We start from the raw sequence: 17,706 nt of genomic DNA, 5'->3' as shown, positions 1-17,706 counted from the left end.
TGTTGTCTGGGCCTCCCCGACTCCCCGCAGAGGCCTACATCCCACCCCAGGTCTTCTATAATGGCAAAGTGGACTACTTCGACCTGCAGCGCCTGGGAGGCCTCCTCTCCCATCTTCGGAAGACACTCAAAGGTGTGTGCAGAGAGTCAGTCTCAGAGCCTGCTCTGCTGTGGGTGCTGAACTACCCTGTGCCCACCAGAGGGCGCTCGGGTCTCTAGTTTCAGGCTGGCACTGCAGATCTGCCTGCTCAACCTCTGATCCTGGGACCAGCTGTCCCTTGCCTGCAGTGCCCACCCCTGAGGGAGGCTGGGGTGGCTGGTGTGAAACACAGTCAGGCATGCTGATAAAGGCCTGGGGTGGGCTTGGTGGGCTGGGGGCGGGGGACATACAGCTGCTGCTGGGCGCAAGGGCTGGGAGCGCAGCTTGAACTCTGGAGCAGCTGTCCAGAGGCTGGGGGTCTACACTGGCTGCTGTGGTGTGGAAAATAGAGTGCAGTGGCTGAGAAAGGAAGCAGCGAAGCCAGGTATCCAGGCCGTGTGCTGGGAACATAGAGGAGGAGTCGGGTGACCCAAGATTTCCTGCCAAAGGAGTGCCATGGGGTGGGGGGGCCAAGGACTTCAGTCTGAAGTGACAAGTTCAGTGGTGGCTGTAGTGTACTTGCAATATCTATGAACACAGCTGGGAGGGCGGCCTGGGCTAGAGCCAAAGTCGGTACAGTCAGCTGTCGGGCAGAACTGGGGACCTGCCTGGGATGAAGTGTGGTTCTCGGAGTATGCACAGCAGGGCCCCCAGCAGCCCTGGACTCTCCTGCTTAGGGAGTTGGAGCGGACCCTCCATGGGTGAGCCTGCGGAGAGGTGCGGGGGTGGGGTCCTGTGGCCACCGAGCTGCAGCTGGACATGGGGCCCTCTGAGGCTTCCTGCTGTCCTGGGTGATCCTCCTCAGAGCCTCTCGGTCTACCCTGGCCTGGGGTTCCCTCTGCTGTCCCTCCCAGATGACCTTGCTTCCAAGGCCAACATCGTGATCGACCCGCTAGAGCTCCAGGCAGCCACCATGGATGACCTAGACGAGGATGAGGAGCCAGCGCCTGCTGCCGCCCAGGTACCTCCCGAAGGACAGGCTGGAGGTGTCCTGGGGGCTTTTCCTCTCAGAAGGGCATGGGTGTCAGGGCCACCCCCACCACCATGCACAAGTGGTCCCTCCTCCATGGGGGGCGGCGGGGAGGAGCTCTCCCTGTCCACTGCCAACCCCTCAGAGCAAAGGTACCTCATGGGGGCCCTCGTCTTGGGGAGCTGAGCAGTTCTGGCCCCCTCTCTGTACCGCAGCGCCCCATGCAGGCCCTGGCCGTGGGGGGCGCCTTGCCCCTGCCTCGGCCTGGTTGGCTCAGTTCGCCCACGCTGGGCCGAGCCAACCGCTTCCTCAGCACGGCAGCCGTGAGCCTCATGACCCCGCGACGGCCGCTGAGCACCGCGGAGAAGGTGAAGGTCCGCACACTGAACGTGGAGCAGAGGACGCGAGAGGACAGTAGGTGCCGGGCAGGGCCGGGAGGGCTCAAAAGGACATCCCCAGCCCAGACAAAGCCAAATGCACCTCGTGTCCCTCTAACCAGTGGCCTGGCAGCATCCCAAGGGCGCTGAGGGCAGGAAATGGAAGCTACAGAAATAGCTGCTGGTGCTGCTAGGCCTGGCCCTGCTGCCCTCCGCCCCCGCAGCTCTCCCCCTCTGGGGCCCCAGAAGGGTGTTGGGCTTGGGGCACTCCTCTTGGGGGAAGCCCACCCAGACTACCCATGTTGAGCGGCTGGGGGCCCTGACCTCAAGCTCGCTTCCATCCCCTCGCAGTCGAGGGCAGCCACTGGAACGAGGGCTTACTGCTGGGCCGGCCGCCTGAGGAGCCTGAGCAGCCGCTCACTGAGAACTCGCTGCTAGAAGTGTTGGATGGGGCCATCATGATGTACAACCTCAGCGTGCACCAGCAGTTGGGCAAGGTCTCCCCTCGGGACTCCCAGATGTGGGTGGGGTGCGAGGTGCTGCCTGGGGGCAAGCAGCAAGAGGCCTCATCAGGTCGGGGTAGGGGGCTTGCGGGGAAGGGGCTATCGTGGGCCCCAGGTTGGTCCTGGCTGGGTCTGACCAAGGGTCACCCTGCCCATGTGGTGTCCAATGTTAGATGGTGGGTGTGTCTGATGATGTCAACGAGTATGCCATGGCCCTGAGGGACACGGAGGACAAGATCCGCCGGTGCCCCAAGCGGGTAAGGCCTGGACAGGCAGGCAGGTCTTGGCAAGGGAGGGGGTCACTCAGGGGCGGTGGCGTACTGGGGTCCTCAGGCAGGCTGCAAAGGTAATCAGACTGGGAGCTGTCCCTACCCCCATTAGTGGGAATGGGGCTGGTAGCAGGCCTGGTGTGGTTCTGAGCTCTGTCACCCAGCAGCAGCCCGGCCAGGGCGCTCCCGCCCCCTCCCCCCAGCCTGTTAAGTGCTGATGTACTCCTCTCCTCGTCAATTATGGATCGCCCTGAGTGCTTCCTTAGCCGCTCGCCGAGTCAGCAGGACTGGGGCCCAGCTCTCCCACCCCCAGGAGCCCCTCTGCCTTGCCGCTGTCCTCTTCCCTCCACATGCCAGGCTGGGCTTCCCTAGCAGGCCTTGGCTGCTGGAGCCATAGCCATGGCATCCCAGCCCCAGGGTGCCCTGACCAGCTCAAGGGGTGACCGTGCACCTGTTTGGAGGTTTGTTCAGGGTCACCAGTGGATCAGTGGCAGAAGAGGGTTTGGAACCTAAAGCTGACTCCTGGCCCGCCCAGGCACTCCGGGCAAGGGTGTGGGGAGGTGGGGGGGGAGCAATGGCACAGTGAGAGCCCCAGGCATGGATAGTGACCAATGGGCCTCTCACTGTGGCTGGCAGAGGAAAGATATCCTTGCAGAACTGACCAAGAGCCAAAAAGTGTTCTCAGAAAAGCTCGACCACCTGAGCCGCCGTCTAGCCTGGGTCCACGCTACTGTCTACTCTCAGGTGAGTGGTCATGGCTTTGGCCAGTAGCCACTCTCCATGGCAGTGCTACCTGGCCATGGATTAGGCAGGGCTGGACCAGGCCCGTAAGATTCCCCTTCCGCTCAGGACTCTGGTGCCCAGGCCCCTCCTCACCTTTAAGCTCCTTCTGCTACCTCACACCCCTTCACCACTACTTCCTGGGAACTTCAGTAGTAGCCAAGTCTGGACCACCGGTACACTCCCAACCCATAAAGCTTTCCCTTAAGGTGAAGGCCAAGGTCTGGCTCTGCCCACCACCTCTGCCCCCATCCTGCCTTTTCTGGTGCTTCTAGGGTTCTGTGGCCCTGGCCGCTCCCCACCCCCAATTCTGCACCTGGTTCTATCTGACCACCTGCTCTCCAGGACACTGACAGGTTCCCTGCTGGCGTGTGCCTTCAGTGACACAGCCTGGAATGTGCCGGTGCCCTCCTGGACACGAGACAAACACAGCAGGAAAGGGCCAGATGAGCTGTGCCCTCCTAGGGCTCCAGGCCCACTGGACAATGTGGATGAATAGATTGACTAACTAGACCCAGGCACTTTGCACTTATTTCTTCTCCCTTCTGGCAGCAAGTGCCCTAGAACACTCAGCAGCCTGAGTCAGGGCACCTGCTAGCTTGGGCATGCCGTGCCCCGGAGCTAGGTGGCTAAGACCTTGGTGTTCCCTTCTCTGCGTGGTATTTATCCTGGTCGCTCCAAACCCATCTGCTGCCATGCCCTGCCTGTCCCTCCTGTCCTGCTCATTGCCGCAGACCACCTTGTGACGTGCAGATGATTGTTGGGGGGCTTGCCCTGAGCCCGGGCAGCCTGCCTGCCACCTCTCATGCCATCCTCTCTGGACTCTTGCATTCATCACGGCTTAGCGGGCTGAGCCAGTTTCAAGTCCTGGTTGCATTGTGCTTCTGATTCAGCTTCCAGCCGACATGGCTGGGAGGCTGTGTGGGAGATGAGGGTGGGCTTCTTCCTGGCCTCAGCTTTGAGCCAGCCCTAGCTGCTGTGGATGGTTTGTAGACTGAGCCAGCAAATAAAAGTACACACACTTTCTGTCTCTGTCACTTTGCTGTTCAGAGAAATAATTGGATAATAATCTGGATCCCCAACATGGTTAGCCGGGGTGCAGAAATCTGTGACATCTGCTGCTGCCCGGATGTCACAAACTTAGCAGGGTGCGGGATCAGAAGCAGAGCAGCAGGCTGGCACCCCCAGCAGTGGCTTAGCCCACTGTGACTGCAATGCCCACCCTGACTAGTCTGCTTTCAGTCTGTGGGGCTTCTATTCAGAGTAGCATTTTTGTTCTTGTGTTTTGAGAATGCAGCAGTCTGTTTTCCGCGGTGACTGTACTGTGCTAGTGCTCCCACTTACCAGTGTGTATTGCTTCAATTTCCCCGCCTCCTCTCCAGTGCTTGTCTTCTGTGGTTTTGATGGCCGCTGTCCCATTGAATATGACTGGGCAGCCCGTGGCTTCAATGCACATCTATCTCCCTAGCAGCTACCTATGTTGGGCACCTTTTCATGAACTTACTGGTCATGTGGGCATCTCCTTTGCAGACACTTCAGTCCAAGTCCTCATCCCTGTTTGTGAATGGGCTTGTTCGTGTTTTTTGTTGTTGAGTTGCAGGAATTCTCTGTGTGGTTGGGATATTGGCTCCGTGTCTGTCTGGGTTGCCTTTTCACTCCACCCATCATGTCCAGAGAGTTTTAGTTTTGTTGCTATCCAATTTATCTAGCTTTTGTTTCGTTGTGTCTGCTTTTGGGATCATATCCAAGGAATCGTTGCCAGTTCCTACATTAGGCCAAATCCAGTGTCATAAAATGAATCTTGGAAAAGCAAAAAAAACAAAAAACAAAAAACAAAAAAAAACCACATTTGCGCTTAGCTGTGTGTGGTTATCGCTGGGATTCTGTATGAATCTGTTGGTCCAGTGAGTGTATCCTTGTGCCAGCTCCACACAGTTTTGCTGTTGTTATTTCGTGCATTTACTTATTTTGAAAGTCAGTCTTAAAAAAAGAGAGAGAGATCTGCCATCTGCTGATTCACTCCTCAAGTGGTCACAGAGACCAGCCTTTGCCAGGCCAAAGGTAGAAGTCGGGAGCTTCATCCAGGTCTCTCCTGCAGGTGGCAAGGGCCCCAACACCTGGGCCATCCTCCGCTGCTTTCTCAAGCATCAGCAGGGAGCTGGATCCAGAGTGAGCCAGTACCAGTGTTGGAGGCTACAGCCTTACCTGCTGCTATGCCACAGTGCTGGCTCTTGTTCTGGTTTTGTCGGTTGGTTGGATTTTAGTTTAAAAAAAAATTATTTTGATTTGATTTGAAAGGCAGGAAACAGCATAGCTATTTCGTCTGCTGGTTTACCCTCCAAATGCTTGCCATTATCTGCTGCCCGTCAGGGGCAGACGTCTGCAGGAGCCTGGTTGAGGCGAGGCTGAGGCTGAGAGCCAGGAACTCACCCAGGACTGTTCTCTGAGTGACAGGAACCCGGCTGCTGGAGCTTCCCGGGGTCTGCATTGGCAGGAAGCTGAAGGTAGGAGCTGGCATCTCAGGGGCATGGGCCTCACACTTGCCAGGCCAGACGCCTGCTGTCTCACAGTTCTCATTATCTTGGCTTTGTAGCAATTTTGCCATCAGGAAACCTGAGACTTGCAGCTTTGTTCTTTTTCAAGATTGTTTTGCCCTTTTAAAGTCCTTTGAAATTCCAGATGAATTTCTGGATGGACTTTAAAAAAAAATCTTTTTTAAGATTATTTATGAAGTCAAAAGTTAGAGTTATAGAGAGGGAGACAGAAAGACGATGGAGAGAGCTTCGTCCTCTGAGTCACTCCCCAGGTGGCTACAGTGGCCAGGACTGGGCCAGGCTGAAGCATAGAGTCTGGGCTTCTGTATCTCCCACGGGAATACAGAGACCCAAGCACTCGGACCATCCTCTGCTGCTTTCCCTAACCAGTAGCAGGGAGCTGAATTGGAAGTGGCACCCAGGTTTGTGTCCCGGCTGCTCCACTTCCCATCCAGCTCCCTGCTTGTGGCCTGGGAAAGCAGTTGAGGACGGCACAAAGCCTTGGGAGACCTGAAAGAAGCTCCTGGCTCATGGCTTTGAATTGAGTCAGCTCCAGGTGCTGTGTGACTATTTGGAAAGTGAATCAGTAGATGGAAGATCTTGCTCTGTATCTCCTCTCTGTAAATTTGATATGCTGTTCCAAGAAAAATAAAAATTTTAACCCTTTTAAATGTCAGTTTATTTTCCTAATCTTTTCTCTGTAACTAAAGAGATACATTTTAAATGGACTAATCACAAACTGTTTAGCAAGTTTCCACTTAAACTTATACCATGGACAATTTTCCACATCATTAAATATTTTACAACTTAAGTGATTAATTTGCAAGGCAGAGTTAGGGACAAAGATTCCATTTTCTTTTTTTAATATAAATTTGTTTTTGATGCTTACATAGTTGAAATGCCCATGTGGACCTGTGGGGTGGGGGGGGACCAAGGAATGGGGAAAAGCAGATGAGACAGTTGCTTCCATGTTTTTTTCCTGTGTGGGAGAAGAGGGGGGAGAAAGCAAGAGGGCTGTTCCCAGCAGCCCAACTGCATCAGCACCCGGGGATGTGGGTCGGCCACTTGATGTCATCCTAGGGTTCCTGATGGTGGAGCGTGTTCGGAGGGTGCTGCTTAAGTGTTTTCAATATTTCTGAGATGCTGTTGATTTCATTGCTCCAAGGCTGAGGAAATCCTTCCAAGGTCCTTTACAAGGTCCCCCTGGAGTCTCCATTCACCAGATACTCACTGTCAAAGCTTGGACAGGAGAGTAGTGTACTTTGTTCTGTCCCCTGCATGTCTCAATGATCTGTCACGTCCCCCACGTGCATCTGGATGTGCCATCCACTGCACAGGCTTCAGGAACTGAAAAAATAATAAGAATTTTAAAAAAACCAGTGCCCTTTGTTTCTGCAGAAACCTTGGTTGGGGCTTTAACAGAGATTGCGCTGAGCCTGTGGTGCCTGTGGGTAGGGTTGGCATCCTAACACCAAGCTAACAATCCATGAACATGGGGTTCCCTCCATCTATTTAGATGTTTAGTTTGTTTCGGCTACATTTTGCTTGGTTAGGTCTATTCTAAAGTATTTTGTTCTTTTTGATAACAGTGTAAATGGAATTGTTAATTTCCTTTTGGAAAATGTTAATTTCCTCATTGATTTGGACAGACACCACTGATTTTTTTTTTAGCTAATTTGTTTTGAAAGGCTTTATTTGAAAAGCAGAATTGAGGGAGGGAGGGAGGTAACATGTATCTTTCATGCTTTAGTTCCTAAAATGGCTGCAATAGCCAGGACTGTACCAGGCGCTTGCTCTAGGTCTTCCCTATGGAGGTAGGGGCTCAAACACTTGTTCCATCCTCTGCTACCTTCAGGCGGATTAGCAGGGAGCAGATAGAAAGGGATGCCAGCCTTGTAGACAGTGTAACACCTTATGTCACACTGCTGCCCCACAGCTGATTTTTTTGTGTGTCGATTTTGTCTTGCAACTTAAGTAAATTTGTTCTGTCAGGGATGTGTGTGTGTGTGATCTTAATAATTTCCTCTCGTTTGGATGAATTTATTCCTTTTTCTTGTCTAATTGCTCTGGCTAGATAGTCCAGTTACTATGCTGAATAGAAACAGAGTGGGCATCCTTACCTTGTTCTTGGCCTTAGAGACAAAGTTTCCAGGTCTGCATTCATGTTAATGTCGATTTTTCATATTTGGGATGCTGTCATTGCAAACATTGTCCTAACCCACTGCACCGCAATGCCAGCCCTTCCATGACCATTATGAAATAGTTTATTTTATATTTTTCAGCTTTTTTTTAAAGTCAGAGAAACAGATAAAGTAAGTGACAGAGAGAATGATCATTCATCTTTTTTGTCTGCCTTCCAAATGCAACAGCTAGGACTGGGCCAGCCTGAAGCCAGGAGGCTAAAACTCAGTCTAGTTTCCCACATGTGGCAGCACTTGGGCTGTCATCTGCTGCTTACTGGGTACATCATCAGGAAGAATTATTAAAGGTGGAGCTTCTGGGATTTTTACCAGCTCTCTATGGGATGCAGCCTCCCAGGCTGTGGCTTATTCTGCTGGGCCACAACTCCTACCATCCTGTTCTACCCGGGTCATGCTGCATCTCCTGCCCCATTTCTCGTCCCCTGTCCTCTGAGCTGCAGTGCAAAATTTCCATGTGTCTGTCCCGCCCTGCACTGCTTGGCTCTGTCCTGTGCCACCTGTCTCTACCCCACCCTGAGTGCCCTGTGCTGTGAGCCATACCCCTCTGTTCCTGTAGTTCTGACCACTAGAAAGGCTGCAACACCCCTAGAAATGAGCTCTCCCTTCCTGGGGTGGCCTTTCTTGGGTTCCCACAGCTCAGTGGTAATCTGGAGCCTGGGGCATCCAGTCCAATTGGCTCCCTCCCCAGTCCCTCCTGCCTTGGGCCACACTTCAGCACACTCCTGGCCTCCTCTATACCCGTTCCACGCACTGTGAGGCCTGGATTGCCTGGTTCACACGTTCCACAATGCAGTTCTGTGTCCAGATGTTCTAGCCCCTGGCCAGGCCTGTCCCTAGGAGGCAGTGGACAGCCCAGTGTGCCACATGTGCTCCCTGCAGGAGAAGATGTTGGACATCTACTGGCTGTTGCGTGTTTGCCTGTGCACCATTGAGCACGGCGATCGTACGGGTTCACTCTTCGCCTTCATGCCCGAGTTCTACCTGAGTGTGGCCATCAACAGCTACAGCGCTCTCAAGAATTACTTTGGCCCCGTGCACAGCATGGAGGAGCTCCCAGGTGATGGGGCCATGAGGGAAGCCTTCAACTCAGGCCCTGGCCTGAGCCACTTGGGCCAGCAGCATACACCCCCATGGGAATAAGGTCACCCCACATTATGCCCTTCCCTGTTACCTGCAGGACCAGAGGGGGTGCAGAGTGAGGGCTCCTATGGCTTACAGCTCCCTCCGAGCAGCTGTTGTGGCCATGAGTAGTGGCAGCATGTCTCACACCTGCTGGCAGGATGCCCTGGGAACCTGTGCTGGAGCCCATCCCCCAGTACCCCCACCCTGCCCAGAGACATTCCTGCCCAGGAACCCCCACTCCTAGCTGACAGCTCTCACCCTGCCCCTTTACAGGCTACGAAGAAACCCTTACCCGCCTGGCTGCCATCCTGGCCAAGCACTTTGCTGACCCGCGCATTGTGGGCACTGGTGAGATGCTCACACAGGGCCCCAGGATGGGTGGGGTGGAGTGGTAGGATGAGGGCTGTTGGGTGTGAGCTGGGAAGCCCAGGACACAACAACCACTCACCACGGCCCGGCCCGCAGACATCCGCGATGCGTTGATGCAGGCCCTGGCCAGCTACGTGTGCTACCCACACTCCCTGCGAGCGGTGGAGCGGATCCCCGAGGAGCAGTGAGTGGGGCCTGGGGGACTGCCCACCCTGCCCTACACATCCTGTGCTTTGCTGTGCCCTGGGCCCACCACCCCTGTGCCCTCACAGGCGTATCGCCATGGTGAGGAGCCTCCTGGCCCCTTATGAGCAGCGGCCCTGGGCACAGACCAACTGGATCCTGGTGCGGCTTTGGAGGGTAAGGCAGGCCTGGGGGCAGGTGGCCAAGGCCGGCAGGATAGGCTTTGGGCTTGTCCTCCCCACGATGACCCCCCACTCTTCTCCCAGGGCTGTGGATTCGGGTACCGCTACACCCGGCTGCCACACCTGCTGAAGACCAAGCCTGAGGATGCCAACTTGCCCAGCCTTCAGAGTGAGTGTCAGTTGCCCATGGGGGCCTCCTTCAGGCTCATCCAGCCCTCCTTCTGGCCTCATGCTGGGCCCATATCCCCAGCCTGTCCCTCTGAGTCCTGGAGATCCTGGGCTGCCCAGTCTTGCACCACCATCTGTGTGTGACCCCTAGCCTGTACATCTTGTGGGATCACTCTTAGAAGGGGCCCACCCTCCCAGGCCACCTCCACTCCTGCCTGTCAACTCTGTCCCTAGCCCTCTGGGCCAGCTCCCTGACCTCTAGCTTTGTCCCAGTGCCACATCCTTCTCCTTGATGCCTGCTATTCTCACACCCTGGCAAAGGCAGGGAGACACAGAGGGTGCTCATGGGTTTTCTGGAGGAAGAGGCGTTTGGTTGGGAACAGAAGCTATGCTCTCTGTTATGGATCCAGCAACAGTACCTGCCCAAGGCCCTGAACAGCTTGCAGGGGCTGCCCCACAATGCTCACTCTGCGTGTGGGTCTCTCCCCACCAAGTGTGTTTCTGCCCTGTGGCCTGGATTTTAGTCTGAGAGATATTCCCAGAGAGGCTGGGTGCGTTGTTCAAAGTCACACAGCAAGTCCTTGCCAGTTGTCTCCAGGGTGGAACTGAATTGTAAGTGGAGAGCGGCCGCAAGGCCGGATCCCCGCATGCCTCAGGGACTATTGATTTGTACCACGAGGGCTGGGCAGGCAGCACTCGGAGAGGACTCCGGTTACTGCTGCCTGCCAGCCCACACTTGGCCCCCACTACATGGGCCACCTGCCAAGGCCAGGCCAAGGCCAAGGTCAACAGAGGACAATAGCAGACAACAGGAATAGGGGGAGGCTCTTGGAGAAGGTAATTTTGAAATCAGCAGGCAAGGATCAGACACCCTGCCTAGGTCTGACCCTGTCTGAAATGCGTGTGGACCAGGGCTGTCTGGCCACTGGAGTCCTCAGAGAGTGGTGCAGTGTGGGAACCCCCAGCCAAGGCAGGGGGTGGGTTTAGCTCTGACGCCTGGCCCCTTGCCTGCACCACCTGAGCATTCCCAGGGAGCCGTCTGCTGCCCCAGTGTGTGAAGGCAGGGCCACAGCTCCAAAGCCCCTGCTGATGCCACCTGCCTGTGCCTGCAGAGCCCTGCCCCTCTACCCTGCTGCAGCAGCACATGGCCGACCTGCTGCGACAGGGTCCCGACGTAGCACCCAGCTTCCTCAACAGCGTCTTGAACCAACTGAACTGGGCCTTCTCTGAGTTCATCGGCATGATCCAAGAGGTGGGCCCTGGTGGGGTCCATGGGCCAGGGTGTTAGCGGGGGGGCCCTGGGGAGTGGTCTGTGATGGCTTCTTGTCTGGATGTCGCTGGCTCAGATCCAGCAGGCGGCCGAGCGCTTGGAGCGTAACTTCGTGGACAGCCGGCAGCTCAAGGTCTGTGCCACCTGCTTTGACCTCTCAGTCAGCCTGCTGCGGGTCCTGGAGATGACCATCACGCTCGTGCCCGAGATCTTCCTTGATTGGGCCCGGCCTACCTCGGAGATGCTGCTGCGGCGCCTGGCCCAGGTGCGTCCACCTGGGCAAGGATGGGATCCTGGTTGTGCCCACTCACCCACCCTCCCACCAACAGACTCTTGCCCTCACAGCTGCTAAACCAGGTGTTGAACCGAGTGACAGCTGAGAGGAACCTGTTTGACCGTGTGGTCACTCTGCGGCTGCCTGGTGAGAACCTAGAAGCCCACACTGCTTGGTCCTCCTGCCCCGAGCCACTGGCTTGGCTGATGGGGGGGAAGGGTGGAGGGCATGAGCCCCAGCCCGGGGCAGCGGGTATACATGGGTCAGACCTTCCCTGCTCTTCCTTTAGGCCTGGAGAGTGTGGACCACTACCCCATTCTGGTGGCAGTGACGGGCATTCTGGTGCGGCTCCTGGTGCATGGTCCCACCACAGAGTGAGTATTGGGAGCTGGGTCCCCCAGGGGCCTTGTCTCAGTGGGACTGAGCCAGGCCTCCCCTCGCCTCTTTTCCCAACTTGGAAATAGAGCTTGGGATAGGTTGGGAAGCCCAGGGCTAGTGGTGAGGTTTGCACTGCCTGAGGAGATGGTGTGGCAGCTGGCGTAAGGAGCAGAATCAGGGACCCCAGCAGGATAGGACTGGGTGATGGCTCTGGCATGAGCATGAGCATGAGCTGCCACCTTTATTCAGAAACTCTAATACGGTCTGGGACACCTGAGGGTCACCAAATCAGCCCCCACCCCGAGTCACTCACAAGTCCCCTTCCCTGCCAAGGAGTGGCAAGCTGTACATAGAGCCCAGGCAGCACCCCGGCCATCAGGCCCCACCCTGCAGGGATGTGCAGATCCCACCTGGCCCTGCATGGTAGGGTTTTGTGGGTATGGTCCCACGAGTCTGCAGAACAGGCTGTGCCAGACACCCCTGCACAGAGAGCAAGGCTGGGGCTCAAACCAAGCACCCAGGAATCTGTGAGGGGCCTGACAGCCTCCTGCCAGGCGGTGTGAAGTTGTGATGTTTCAGACGGTGGAATGACAGCAGGGCGAGGGCTGCCCTGCAGTCCCAGGGTCAGAACTCATCTTGGGGACCTGCCTTGGGGGCAACCTGCAGCTGTGGCATGGAGGCTCACCCATGCAGGGCTCATTTCCTAGTTGCTGGGCACCAGGTGGTGGTGGCAGGCAGGGGAGGGAAGCTGAGGGCCATGCCCTCATCACCAGGTCAAGGTGGGGAGGCCCTGCCCAGCGCCCATGGCAGTCCCTGGGTAATCTAGTTCATCATGAGGCCCTCGGAACCTGCAGAGCTGGCCGACTCTGAGCTGGCCTTAATCCGTAGGCCCACCGGGTTGTACAGGTCGAAGTCCTCGGCCACAGCCAGCTGCACGCGACCATTGAGACCCCTCCTGCCTGGCTCCAGGAAGACCACGTGCTTGTGGACACTGGCCTTGCGGCTGGGGGCCTCTGAGGGTGTGCTGCTGAGCACTGAGGACTGCGCGCTGAGCTCCTGCAGTGGGCTCAAGGTGCGAGGCCAGCGGCGGCGGCAGCAGCAGGAGCGGCAGGGGTGGCGGCCACAGCGGCAACAGGCACGGCAGGGTGGTGCGAACAGGTAGAGCAGCACCAGCACCAGGCCCACGGCGCAGCCCAGCAGCGTGGTGAAGCCCGTGTTGAAGGCCTCGGGCTCGGGGTGTGGCCAGTGCACGCTCACGTTGTACTCAAGGGTCTGGTTGTGGTGCAGGCGCGGCCCCGCAGCCAGGCACACGAACGTGCCTTCGTGCTTCTGCTGCACGCTGCCTATGGCCAGGCTGCCGTCGGCCAGCACCGTGATGCTGCCGTCATGCGACCCTGGTGCCACCAGCAGCTCTTGCTGCGGGGAAACCCAGGCCACACGGCCAGCCGGTAAGCTGCTATTGCAGTACAGCCGCAGGGACTGGCCCACCTGCGCGTGTAGCTGCTCCTCGGGCCGCTCGAGGCCAGCGGCCGGGGGAGCGGAGCAGTTCTCAAAGACGCGGCTGTGCTCCAAAAAGCGCACGCGGGATGTGGGCACACTGAAGGCCAGGCACGTGTACTCGCGGGCAAAGTCGCGTATGGCGCTCAGGCCCCGCTGGTGCCAGCGCTGCAGCAGGTGGTAGAGGCGGCAGTCACAGGGCAGTGGGTTGTTGTGCAGATAGAGGCCGCGCTTGAGGAAGGCGGGCAGTGCAGCCAGCCCCGGGATGGAGACGTGGCCCAGATGGTTGGAGGAGAGGTCGAGCACACGCAGGTGGGGCGCACCCAGGCCGTGCAGGTGGTCGAAGGAGAAGGCCGTGAGCTGGTTGGAGCCCAGGTAGAGGCTGCTGAGCGCCCAGAGGCCATGGAAGGCGTGCTCGTCCAGGCGAGCCAGGCTGTTGTTGAACAGAAACAGTGTCTCCAGCGCGCCCAGCCCGTGGAGGTCGTGGCGGCCAAGTCTCCGCAGGGCGTTAGATGACAGATCCAGCAGCCTCAGGCAGCTGGCATTGGCGAAGACGCCGTGACCCAGTGCAGTCAATGCGTTGTGGTCTAGGCGTAGGGTGTGTAGCCGGGAGAGGGGCGCCAGCCAGCCAGGGCGCAGCTGCCGGAGCGTGTTGTGGCCCAGGTCGAGGTCTGCAGTAGCAGCAGGTAACATGCTCGGCACATCCTGCAACCCCAGACCCGCGCAGCTGAGCAGGTCAGCGGCACAGACGCACTTGTAGGGGCAGTTGTAGGACACAGCGGTCGGGGAGCCGGCAGCGTCCAGGGCGGCCAGCTGGACAGGCAGCATGCACAGCACCATACCTGGCAGCAAGAGCCAGGCCATGGCGGCCAGGGACGGGGCAGGGCAGCGGTGCACAGGGCACAGCCCCTGGACTCACCCGCACGGCCCGTGGCCAAGGCAGCACAATGCGGGCTCCACCCGCTCGGGCCGTGGCTCCTGCGAGGTCAGGCAGCGCTCTTCCCCCGCTTCCCTAGCACTCTGCGGAGCTCGCCCTGGCTTAAGTACCCCGGAGGCGGGCGGGGCGGGGCGGAGTGCCCAGCTTCCATTGGCTCCAGCCGCCAGGGGCGGAACAAGCGGCCGGCAGGTTTCCTAGGCACCCTGGCCGCAGCAGAATGCGTCCGAGACAGTGGGAAGTTGTTACAGTGTTTATTGAGGCAGCGTTGAAGGGGTCATCCCGGCTGGGGGAGTGCGGGCTGAGCAGGAGGAAGGGGGGGGTGACAACATCCCTGCCCCAGCCGCCGCTGCTGCCTTCCTATAGGAAGGAGCGAGCCACCGCCGTGCTCCTGGCTGACCCCTGCTTCCAGCTCCGCTCCATCTGCTATCTCCTGGGGCAGCCAGAGCCCCCTGCGCCTGGTGCAGCCCTGCCTGCCCCTGACCGGAAGCGTTTCTCCCTGCAGAGCTGTGAGTGCATCCAGGGCTGGGTCAGGGGAGGTGTGGGGCTGGACATGGACTGCCTGCAGGGAATAGGGTAAAGCTCAGGCCTGACACCCCTCCTGGGCACCAGACGCGGATTACATCAGCACCGAGGAACTGGCCCAGGTGGAGCAGATGCTGGCGCACTTGACCTCGGCATCCGCCCAGGCCGCAGCTGCATCCCTGGTGAGCTGGGAGCCCAGTGGTGGGTGGTGCACGGCGGGGCTACCAACGCAGGCAGCATGGGGCCAAAGCCCAGCTGCCTTTGCTGCTCTTGTCTGCAGCCCACCAGTGAGGAAGACCTGTGCCCCATCTGCTACGCCCACCCCATCTCTGCTGTCTTCCAGCCGTGTGGCCACAAATCCTGCAAGTAAGTAGGAGCCGGGCATCCAGGGGGGCAGCAGGGGCATGGGGCAGCCCTTGCCCGACTCTGCGCTTCTGGCCTTGCAGAGCCTGCATCAACCAGCACCTCATGAACAACAAGGACTGCTTCTTCTGCAAGGCCACCATTGTGGCTGTGGAGGACTGGGACAAGGCAGCCAGTGCCGGCAGCACCTCCTCAGCTGCCTAGCTCTGCAGCTTGCACCCCTACTGAACCCGCCACCCTGCCACCCAGGCCGGGCCCTTAGCTATGAGCTCCTGACCACCCTGTGCCCCAGAACCTTGCCCCTGCCCCGCCAACCTCGCTTGTGTGTAGCCTTGGCCCTAACTGTGCCCAAGCTTGACTTTGAGTCAGGGCCACAGCGAGCATTAAATTATTATTCCATACAGCCCTAGCCCTTCTTGGGGTGTGCCACTTTACATCCACATGGGAGGGCAGGTGTTCAGCAGCACCGGCCTTTGGAGTGGCAGCCAGTCCAAGGCCTCTGTGGTGCCCAGCCCGGGGTGCCTCACATGATGATGCGGGGCTCGGGCACAGATTCGCCGATGGACTTGTGGGGCAGCACGCTGGCTCCGTTGAGGTAGAGCTCGTCACTGACTATCACGTCCTCACCCAGCACCGTCACGTTCTCCATGCGCACCTTGGGGACAAGGAGAGGCCTGGTCAGTGAGCCAAGTGCTTTCCTGGCTCCCACAGCCCAGCCTGGCCCTGACTTACCCACTGGCCCACGCGGGAGCGCCAGCCCACAATGCAGGACTCGAGCCACGAGTGCGAGCGGATGTGCGCGTCCCGCAGCACCGTGCAGCGCCGAATGCACACGCCGTCCTCCACCACCACACCTGGCCCCAGGCTCACGTTGGGGCCAATGCTGCAGTTCTGACCAATGCGGGCGCTCGGGTCCTGAGGGCAGTGGGGGAGTGGGGAAGGTGCCGGCCAGTAGGCCGTGTGCCGCCCAGGCCCGGGGGGCTGCAAGGGGCGGGCAGCAGCTCACCACGAGCACGTTGCCCACGATGCCCGGCCCTGAGCACAGACACTCGGGCTGCTTCTGCCGCAGTGACTGCAAGAAGAGGCACATGCCGGTGAGGAAGTCCTTGGGCTGACCGATGTCCATCCAGAAGCCTGCGGGCAGCAAGGCCACGTCAGGGGGCTCTGCCCGGCCCTGACCCATGCCACCCCACTCCCCAGTGGCCCCCTGCCTCACCTGGCAGCTCCATGGCATACAGCTGCCCCTCCTGGGCCATGACCGGGAAGATCTCCTTTTCAATGGATGTGGGCCGCAGCTGGGGGGTGGGCGGCCAGTGAGCAGGGTCTCCACACAGGCCACCCTACTCTGCTGCAGGCCAGCTGGCCGCTGTCCCGTCCCCTCCCCACCTGGATGCGTCGCAGCACGGCCGGGCTCAGGATGTACATGCCTGCGTTGATCTTATTGGACACAAACACCTGTGGCTTCTCTACAAAGCGGTGAATGCGGCCGGTGTCGGCCTCACACACCACCACGCCGTACTTGGAGGGCTCCTCCACCTTGGTCACCTGAATACATGGACACCTCAGGCCTCGGCTGGCATAGCACCATGCCCGTGCCATGAGGGGGCTGGGGATGCCACGGTGGGCAGGCAGACAGATGGGTCTCTCACCAGAATGGAGCCCTCCTGGCCATGGTGTCGGTGAAACTGCACCATGGCCTGGAAGGGAAACTCGCAGATGACATCACTGTTGAGGACGAAGAACGGGTCTGGGGTCTCAGACAGCAGGTCCCGGGCGAGCGCCAGAGGCCCAGCTGGGGGGAGAGGACAAGGGCCCGTCGAGCGCGTGAAGGGCTGGGCCGGTGCCGCGCGGGGTAGGGACTCCGCCGTCAGGGCGCGCGGGCCCTTCTGCTCACTACTGACCTGTGCCCAGGGGCTCCTCCTCGTGGGACATGGAGATGCGGATCCCCAGCTGGAGGGAGACAGCAGTGGTCAGGCCCGCCCACCCGCCCAGGGGGAGAGGTTGGGCAGGCCCCCGGAGAGGGCTGGGTCGGGGCCTCACCCGCTGCTCCTGGGCCTTCATCTCCTTCTCCAACACCTGCGACATGTAGCTCACGGCCAGGATCACATGGTCCACACCTGCCTGTGCACCGAGCCGCGGGCGGCCTCAGCAGGGGCGGCCCGGGGAGCCCCCGCCCCGGCCCCCGGCGACCCCGGGCCTTACCGCAGCAAGGGCCTCCACCTGGTGCAGCAGGATGGGCTTGTTGCAGAAATCCACGAGAGGCTTCGGCGTGCTCAGCGTCAGCGGCCGCAACCGCGTCCCGTAGCCGCCCACCAGAATCAGGGCCTTCATGGCGCCTGCGGCCGACGGCCGAGTCCCAGGCACCGAGGCGGGTCAGCCCACCGCACCGGCCCCGGCCCGACTCACCGCCTGCGCTCCACGCCGCGCCCTCTCTGCCGGACGCCGGGTCTGGACCCGCCACTGGCCAGCAGGTGACAAGGACCGCAGAGGCGAGGGTCGCGACCCGGAACTCAAGCAGAAGCCGGCGCGGGCGCTGACGTGTCCTTCAGCGGACCAATCAGCTGTCGCTTACGTGGCAGGGCAGTAGGCGTCAGAGGCTGGCGCACGGAGCTGCGGACCACGTAGCCAATGAGAGGCCAAGCACGCTCGGCTGCTATGGGGACGGAGAC

The 17,706-nt window shown here is 59.2% G+C and overlaps 3 protein-coding genes across 3 annotated transcripts in view; 1 reads left to right on the top strand and 2 right to left on the bottom strand.

Moving 5' to 3' along the window:
* Positions 1–15,440, top strand: part of RNF123 (ring finger protein 123) — a 27,154-nt gene extending 11,714 nt beyond the window's left edge. The window contains exons 21-39 of the mRNA XM_004581468.2: positions 31–132; positions 993–1,099; positions 1,324–1,522; positions 1,837–1,982; positions 2,162–2,245; positions 2,894–3,001; positions 8,652–8,829; positions 9,168–9,242; positions 9,360–9,447; positions 9,536–9,623; positions 9,713–9,797; positions 10,909–11,048; positions 11,143–11,331; positions 11,412–11,487; positions 11,630–11,714; positions 14,516–14,658; positions 14,762–14,856; positions 14,955–15,040; positions 15,121–15,440. Coding sequence (XP_004581525.2) covers positions 31–132; positions 993–1,099; positions 1,324–1,522; positions 1,837–1,982; positions 2,162–2,245; positions 2,894–3,001; positions 8,652–8,829; positions 9,168–9,242; positions 9,360–9,447; positions 9,536–9,623; positions 9,713–9,797; positions 10,909–11,048; positions 11,143–11,331; positions 11,412–11,487; positions 11,630–11,714; positions 14,516–14,658; positions 14,762–14,856; positions 14,955–15,040; positions 15,121–15,241 — 2,195 coding nt within the window. The 3' untranslated portion in view covers positions 15,242–15,440. The remainder of the gene's footprint in view (positions 1–30; positions 133–992; positions 1,100–1,323; positions 1,523–1,836; positions 1,983–2,161; positions 2,246–2,893; positions 3,002–8,651; positions 8,830–9,167; positions 9,243–9,359; positions 9,448–9,535; positions 9,624–9,712; positions 9,798–10,908; positions 11,049–11,142; positions 11,332–11,411; positions 11,488–11,629; positions 11,715–14,515; positions 14,659–14,761; positions 14,857–14,954; positions 15,041–15,120) is intronic.
* Positions 12,457–14,212, bottom strand: AMIGO3 (adhesion molecule with Ig like domain 3). The gene has a single exon (XM_004581467.2). The coding sequence runs from the start codon at positions 14,077–14,079 to the stop codon at positions 12,541–12,543; it is 1,539 nt and encodes a 512-aa protein (XP_004581524.2). The 5' UTR covers positions 14,080–14,212; the 3' UTR covers positions 12,457–12,540.
* On the bottom strand, positions 15,410–17,706 carry GMPPB (GDP-mannose pyrophosphorylase B). The gene is made up of 9 exons (XM_004581469.2): positions 17,240–17,706; positions 17,078–17,158; positions 16,939–16,987; positions 16,687–16,829; positions 16,424–16,582; positions 16,254–16,332; positions 16,044–16,171; positions 15,770–15,952; positions 15,410–15,692 (listed from the first exon to the last, which is right to left on the bottom strand). The coding sequence occupies exons 1-9, from the start codon at positions 17,366–17,368 to the stop codon at positions 15,561–15,563; spliced, it is 1,083 nt and encodes a 360-aa protein (XP_004581526.2). The 5' UTR covers positions 17,369–17,706; the 3' UTR covers positions 15,410–15,560.

Source organism: Ochotona princeps, chromosome 21 (genome assembly GCF_030435755.1).
Source record: "Ochotona princeps isolate mOchPri1 chromosome 21, mOchPri1.hap1, whole genome shotgun sequence".
Classification (NCBI taxonomy): Eukaryota; Metazoa; Chordata; class Mammalia; order Lagomorpha; family Ochotonidae; genus Ochotona; species Ochotona princeps.
This window is presented reverse-complemented; position numbering and strand designations above follow the sequence as displayed.